This window comes from Choloepus didactylus, chromosome 27, assembly GCF_015220235.1.
Source record: "Choloepus didactylus isolate mChoDid1 chromosome 27, mChoDid1.pri, whole genome shotgun sequence".
NCBI lineage: Eukaryota > Metazoa > Chordata > Mammalia > Pilosa > Megalonychidae > Choloepus > Choloepus didactylus.
This window is the reverse complement of record NC_051333.1, coordinates 14736170-14743918: the sequence shown is the minus strand read 5'-3', so window position 1 is coordinate 14743918 and position 7749 is coordinate 14736170. Positions and strand designations below refer to the sequence as shown.

Sequence of the window (7749 nt, the reverse complement as noted above, 5' to 3'; positions counted from 1 at the left end):
TGTTCCGGGAAGCTGGTCCAGAGGGCCAGTTAGTCTTAACTAGAGAGACCTCGTTGGTCAGCTTCTCAGCCCAATAAAGCAGCAAAGTCCATGGTTTGAAACCCACCTTTTCAAGTGATGACCCCTCAGAACCTCAGTTTTCTCATCTGGAAAGTGGGGATAACAATAATATCCATCTTCATGTTAGATATTCTTATCTCACCCTCATATTAGCCCAGAAAAATAAACACACAGACTTGAGATTTCTCAGACTGGTTTTAATTTCAAAAAGCTGGTTGGGGTCTCTTCTCACATCAGGGAAAGACTATTCCAGGCTACGGCCCCAAGCAGTTCAGCCCAGCACTGGGCCTGATCCAATTATGTTCCAGCCACCAGGCCCCATCATTCCATCACTAGGGGCAAATCCCAGACTCCCTCAGCAGCCCTGAAACAAGAGGACATATGTGAAGTTGCCCAGGGCTGGATTCTGTCTCTCCAAACTGGCCCATGCATCTCCCTTTTACCAGAGAAGTCAGCTGTATCTTGGCAAGGAGAATTTGTCCAGCCAGTGGGCTCAATTTGTACACCAGACAACCATCCCAGCCCTGGGGGTCAGCGCCCTGGCCCCGGAGGCCGCTCCAGAGCCTGGGTGCCCACCAGCACGTCCATGAGGTAGTCCAGCTCGGCCTCATCCAACTCTGGAGCCTCCTCCTTGCCCGGCTCATCCTCAGGGCTAGGTTTGAGGCCCTCGGAGGCTGGGGCCCAAAGTTCACTGTCGTACATGGAGGTGTCGATGTCCTCAAAGAGGCCCTCGAGCCCATCGTCCAGCAGACAGCCAGTGGCGGGGCCTAGCAGGTCCAAGGCACCCAGGCCAGGTAGGGCTCCCCCAGCAGGCCGGCCTGGTGGCCCCTCATCCACCAGGGGCTGGGGGGCCTGGCTCAGGCCCTCAATGTGGCTGAGGTCTTCCAAGAGGCTGGACACAGAGGCCGAGAGGGCAGCGTCTGAGCTGGCCAGCAGGCTGTCGGCCACGCCAGCAGCTGCGGATGGGCTGGGTACAGGGGGCAGGGCGGCGGCGGGTGCCATGGACGCCTGGATGCGCCTCAGTGTGTTCACCACCAGCACCAAGTGCCGAAGGTCTGGTTCACTCTGCCGCAGGCTGTGGTGGAGTTTGAGCACCGAGAGATCGAAGAGAGAGCTGGAGGCTACAGCTGGGGGTGCCTGTGCCACTGCTGCGTGGCTGGGATCTGGCCACCAGGCGTCAACCACCAAGGCTTCCTTCTCCACCTCCTCCCGCTTGCGCTTCAGGCCCTTGCTCAGCATCGTCTGCAGGGAGGAAGGGGATTGTTCACTGACAATGGCTGTCCATTGTGACCTTAGGCAAGTCACTCTACCTCTCTGAGCTTAGGTTTCCTTAGGACAATAGTATCAACCTCAAAGTTGTTTTAAGGATTAAATGAGGTAATATACCAAAAAGCAACAGTGCCTGGTACATAGTAAGTACTGTACTCTTATTATAAGTACTGCTAGTAATTATTAATTTCTTCATTCAACCATGTGAAAGAGCCAATAGTCAATCTTTTTTTTTTTTAACCTACAAAAGTGATGTTTCACATAGTTCAATCTAGAATTTGAGTCTCTACTAAATGTGTCAGACAATACATAAGCAATTAAAGGAAAATTACAGAGAGTGCTAGGAAGGCACTCAAAGATTCTGGGGGGTGTCAGGGAAGGCTTCTTTGAGGAGTCAAGCAGGAGAAAGGGTGTGGGGGGTGAAGCATTCTGGGAAGAGGGAACAACGAAGGCAAAGAAAAGCCCAGATGCTGGATTCACCTGGACCCAAAAAGACCCAAAAAGGACCCACAGAGAGTGTGACATGGTAGGAATGAGGTGGGGGTCTTAGGCAGAGAGCAAGTTTGGATTTGCTTGTGTGGTGGCAAGGGTTTTGCCCAGAGAGGGGAGTGGAGTGGTGAACCTGCTCCGAGGACGGGGAGAGTGGGGTACCCCCGACTCCCAGACCCATCCTGGAGTACAACGGGGTAGCGGACAGGATGTATGTGGGAGGCAGAGTGGACAGGGCTTGACAGGAAACTCTGATCGGGTCGGGGGTCACTGAGAGAAGTTCGAGGACCCACACACACCCTCCGCGAGTTGGGGCGGGGGCGGGGGGGCGGTCCTTGGACTTATGGGGCCCTGGCTTTTTTGACCCAGACTGCCTTCAGGGTCCAGCCCCCGGGCCCTTGCCCAGCAGGACCTTAAAAGGGACTGCCACCCTACTCAAGACTGGGTCCTCTCCCCCTTTCCCGCGGACCCCAGAGTCCGGAACCGCAGGAATTCAGCCCCTACCTCCGACTCCGCACCCCCGGCGCCCCCTAGCGGTACCCAGGCCGGCTTTCCCCGGGATTCCGGCCCCTCGGACCTCGCGACCCTTCACACTGCCCTGCGTCCCGGCTCTCTTTTCTGCCTGCCGCTCGGGGTCGTGCCGCCCGGCATCCCCGGCGAGCTGTTCTGCCCTCCCGGCCTCCCGCTCGCTTCCGGAAGGCAGTGGAGGCGACTCCTCCCGAAGCGGCGGCGGCGGGGGCGGGTGAGTCACGTAGCCGGAGCCAGGGAGCCGGCGCCTCCGCCCCCCTCCCGGGCTGCGGCGTGATTCACCCGGCCCGGCCGAGCGGGCAACACGTAGAAACCCGCGCGTCTCGATCCCGGGCAGCCCCGGAGCGCACCGGCCGGACCCGGGGATCGAACCGGCCAAGAGAGCCCGCCACAGGGCCCCCTTCGGTCCCCAGGCCCCTTCCCTTCATTTACATACCCAGTTCACCAGCTGCCAATCAGAAGGAAGAGGGAGCCACCCGCAGCCAATCAGGAAGTGGCGGCGGCAGCATTGCTTGCTAGCTCTCCTCCAGCATCTGGCTCCTGGCTCGCGGGACGCAGTTCTGACTCTGGCTCACGACTCCTGACTCCTGACTACTCTTAGGTCCCGCCCACTCCCGTGGAGGCCCCACCCTCCACCTCACGGATTGGTCCTGGGCGGTGATAGGCGGAGCCTGTAGGGGAGGTTGGACGGGAGGGGACGTTGGCTTCTGGGCGCATGCCTGGCGCTGCCAGAGGGAAGAAGGGGTGGTTATGTATCTTGCGGGACAGTGGCTCTGAAAGAAGGTAGCGTTTCAAAGTGCAGGCACCTCACATCTACCCATGCACCTGCCGGACCCAGCAATGGAGCTTCTTATCCACCAAGCCCCAACAGAGGTCTGTACTCTAGGCCAGATAGGTCTGGGTTCAAATCCTAACTCACTTCAGGCATGACCTTGGAAAAATGCTTGACCTTTCTGAGCCACACGCAGTCTGTTAAATAGGGCTTGTCTTGCCTACCTCTTGAGGATGGTGAAAACTAAAATAAGGTCGTCTTTGTCTACTTAGCAAATGGTGGACAATTAGACGCTATTGTGCTTAGAAAGGGGAGGGGGGAATGCCACTGGAGTCGCATCCTGGGATCCAATCCCCAAGTAACTGGTTGACCTTAGGCAAATGTTTTAATCGCTTAGGATGTCAGTTTTCTTATCTTTAAAACGAGGAAAAATAAGAGCATCTCGCTCAGAGAATTGTTTTGAGGATTAAATAAAATATTTCGTGGAAAATGCTCAGAGCAGAAAGCAACGTGTCCTTTTGTTAGTAGTGATAGCTGTTATAATAAATAGCACAGGCTCTTCATTCAAAGTGGGGGGACACGTGGGGATGGGCTAGAGGTAAGCACGAGTTACATTCGTGTCCCATAAACTAACAGTGGGACTTAACGTAGCTCCTTTGCTAACATTTCTGGGGCTGTGGAAGGATTATTCTAGTTGCTCTCAATGAAGCTCCTGGCCAAAGTAAGCACTCAAAAATGTTGTTGACTGTGGTAATTAATTCAGGCAGGGATTGTGAATGGATGCTGCAACGTTTGGGTGAAAAGTTGGTGGGCAATAGGATCTTGACGGGCTCCAAAACATCACCCCACAGGTAATTTGCCAACTACCAAGGGGAAAATGTCCTTTTATGATGGGGATATTTTGTGCTCACCACCTTAACCACGTGATGAAACTCTGGATCCCCAGTAGTGGGACACACTACTATTGTCTTGCTGTTATTTGCATAAATCACATCTCATGAAGCCTCTAGACCCCACTTCCACTTTATAGGAAAATAGGAAAAATTTAAACATGAACACAGACAAGTCCAGAATGTGGGGCATTCTACAGAACATCTGGTTGATCGGCCAAAATTTCAAAGTCAAGAAAACACAAAAATGGAATGGGGGGAAATGTTCTAGAATAAACGGTAGTATGTAATTTCTTTATTACAATCAAATTAGTATATGAACCTTCACTGGATCCTGATTTGGAATTTAAAAAAAAACATAGTTATTAAAGTTATTCTTGGAGCAATTGGGGGGATTTGAATTTGAACTGAATATTAGAGGGTATTTAATAGAATTGTGTTAATTTTCTTAAGTAAGAAATAGTACTATGGTTTGTAAATGAATGTCCTTATTCTTAAGAATAAGCCTGTTGCACTATTACTGGGTAAAATATCAGGATGTCTGCAATTTACTCTCCAATGGTTCAGCCAAAAGTGTGTGTGTAGATAAAGCAAACTGTGCAAAATGTTAGCAATTATTAAATATAAGTGGGAAGGTATTCAGGTGTTCAGTATACTTTTTTTTTCATTTTTCTATGTGCTTGAAATTTTTCATATTAAAAAGAGAGTAACCTGCTAATTAGAACCAGGTCCCTACTAGGCAAATTCACACAATTTACCCCCACAATGCATTGTTATGGCCTGGGGAAAAGGAGGCTCAGAGTCTCCAAGTGGCTTGCTCCAGTTCATACACCGACAAAGAGCTCATAGGAATCATTTGATTCACCTGTATTTGTGGAACACCTAGCAGTCGTGGGCACTGTTGTGGACCATGGGGTTATATCACAGAGTCTCTCCTCTCATGGATTGGGCAAAGGTAGCAAGAGAAAATTAATATGAAAAAAAAGTGTTCATTTATTCACAAATATTCACGTACTGAGCACCTACTCTGTGCCAGACAACTGAAGATAGGGCAGTGAAATTATGGGTAAAAATCCCTGGTGAAAGGAGGTGTGCAATAACCTTAAAGAAATTGCATAGTGTCTTAGAAGGTGATGGTGAAAAGGAAAATAATACAGCCAAGTGGAAGAAGAGTCATGAAAAGATGTGCAGTTTTAGGTATGGTGGTTCGGGGCCAGGGGGAAGGGTCCCGATGAGCGAGAATGACAGCGGCAGCAAAGCTCTGGAGGGAGACTGCTCGGGAAAGAGGGAGGAGTGAGGGGCAGGTGCAAAGGCCCTGCTGCGGGAGTGTGCAGTGCGTTTGCGCGGCCGCAGGGCCATGGTAGCTGGGCTGGGAGCTGCAGGGGAGGAAGTCAGGAAGCCAAGCGACAAGTCACCAGGACTCTTCGGCCACTCGAAGATCCTTTGATTTTTGTCTTGAGTGGGATGAGAAGACGCTGGAAAATGAATAAATTGGGAGGATATGATCCTCTTCTGTTCAGTGACTTGAAGAAAATTTTTAAAAGAGAACGGGATAATAAGGAGGCCTACGGAGAGGTTCCTGTAAACCAGGGTGGTCCGGAAGGGCCTTCCTGAGGAGGTGACATTGAAGCGGTGCCCGGAAAGTGGAGAAGGAGCCAGAAATTCAAAGGTCTGGGGGGAAGGGAGAAGGAGACTGGGCCTTGGGAAACGAAACCTGAAGCGAAGCCACCAGGCCTGGCAGGCCCGGGGAGGAGCCTCCGCCAGCTGGGGCGGGGGGAGGGGAAGAGTGGGGGCAGGCGCCCCGCCCCCAGCCGGCCGAGAGAGAGGAGGCGCCCGGTGGGCTCCCGGCCGCCAGCCCAGGGCGGAAGGCTGGGCAGTGGGAGGGGCCGGGCCCCTTGGCCACGCCCCTAGGCGACCGCGAGCCCATCCCCCATCGCGGGGGAGGCCGGGTTGGGGAACGTGGACTGTGCCTTCGGGGACCAGGTTGCTTCTGCAGGGCCAGCCTTTCCACTTCTCTCGCCAGTTCTTAAACAGGTGCGATATTAGGGAAGGAACGGGACCTCTCGGAACCTCCGTTTATTCATCTAGAAAGTCGGGACGCTACTCATATTGGCTTCAGTGTGGCACCAACAAGCTAACCCGATTCCCCTTCGTTATCCTCAGGGCAGCCCAAGAGAGCCTATTAAACAGTGAGTCAGGTCAAGTCCTTCCTCTGCCCAGCACCCTCCCAGGGCTTCCATCACTCTAGGTAAAGCTGAAATCCTCCCACAAGACTGTGGGTGATTTGCCCCTTCTCACTCCCTGGTACTCATCCCCCTTGCTCCCGCTATTCCAGCCTTCTCATCGCCACCCCCACCCCGTCCCAACACACACACACACACACACACACACACACACACACACACACACGCCACTCACACTCCGACCTCAGGGCCTTTGCACTGGCTGTTTCCTCGCCTATTTCTCCCAAGGAGGAGAGATTGCTCAGCTCCCTCCTCACCTCCTTCAGGTCTTTACTCAAATGTTACCCCATCGTCTCGGGGCGTGGCCAAGGGGGCCCAGCCATCCGTTCTAAATAGCAACACCCCATCATCCCCCAGCACTTCTCTGCTTTATTTTTCTCCACAGCATTTATCACCATCCAGTAGACTGTGTATTTTACTTATTTAGCCTGTTTATTTCAGTCTCCCCCACCCCCATCCCCAACTCTGCTTCACGGGGCAGGAATTGTCTTGTTCATGCATCTAGAAGGATGCAGGAACTCGGAGTGCGGGGCACTCAGGTAAATTGAACAATTATTGGGATCCTTGGTATGCATCAGGCCCCTACCCTCCTTCCTTGCATGATCGCTCCAAATGCCAGGCTACTTCATGAAGTGGATGTTCCTCCAGGTCTTTAAGTTGGATATGGTGATGTGTTTGAGGAAAGGCAAGGAATGGTGTGGCTGGAGCGGAGAAGTGAGGGGGTGAGTGGGAGATGGGATACGAAAGGCGGGAGAGTTGCCCATGGCGAGGTCTGGAGTCCGTATTTTTCAACAGCAATGAATATCTTTTACGCACCTCCACCTGTGCCAAGCACAGTTCGAGGCACTGGGGGTGGGGTGGGGTTTACAGCTGGGAGAAAACAGACACAATCTCTCCCTCAGTTTCCAGGCAAGCAGGAAGCAAACCATACACCGGTCAATCAACAATTTCAGATAAGGTAAGTACTATGAAGAAAAGCAAACAGAATAATGTGATGGAGTGGGGGTGTCCCTGGACATGTTGAGAAGGGGACATTTGGATTGGTGATTTGGGGAAAGGGTCTTCTGGTGGGAAGGAGCTTGGGTTCAAAGGAGGCTCCTTGGAGTTCAGGGAAGGAGGGGAGAGTGTGAGAGGAGACTGGGAAGTTGTCAGGAGCGAGGTCAAGATGTAGAGGGTTTTATTTGGAGCAGGACTAGAAGTCACTGCAGGCTTTAAGGATGATTCCATTTGCATCCATCTTGAGATATGCAGACCTCAGTGGGCGTGGCCTGTAGAGTCCCTTGACCATTTCCTTCTTTCTGGATTGGCGCCCTCCTGTTCAGGTCACCCCTCAACTTTCAGACTTGGATGCAATACCTTCCTCAGGATGAGAAATCTGGCTTCAAGCCAGAATGCAGATTAAACACCCCCCTCCTTCCTGTCTGCGAACTGCACCCAGGTGTGGTTCCTCTTTGCACCTCTTCCAGAAAAGTCCCCAGTGCTATGTAAACTTACCTGC

The 7749-nt window shown here is 52.5% G+C and overlaps 1 protein-coding gene across 2 annotated transcripts; it reads right to left on the bottom strand.

Annotated features, from left to right (window-relative positions):
• Positions 1-236: 236 nt before the first annotated feature.
• SERTAD1 (SERTA domain containing 1) lies at positions 237-2904 on the bottom strand. Of its 2 annotated transcripts, none has more exons than XM_037819742.1 (2): positions 2783-2904; positions 237-1302 (listed from the first exon to the last, which is right to left on the bottom strand). In XM_037819742.1, exon 2 carries the CDS (start codon positions 1297-1299, stop codon positions 592-594), a length of 708 nt encoding a protein of 235 aa, XP_037675670.1. In that variant the 5' UTR covers positions 1300-1302; positions 2783-2904; the 3' UTR covers positions 237-591. The 2 variants fall into 2 exon arrangements, with proteins under 2 accessions (XP_037675670.1, XP_037675671.1); XM_037819743.1 differs by lacking the exon at positions 2783-2904 and adding an exon at positions 2323-2767.
• Between the last annotated feature and the right edge of the window lie 4845 nt (positions 2905-7749).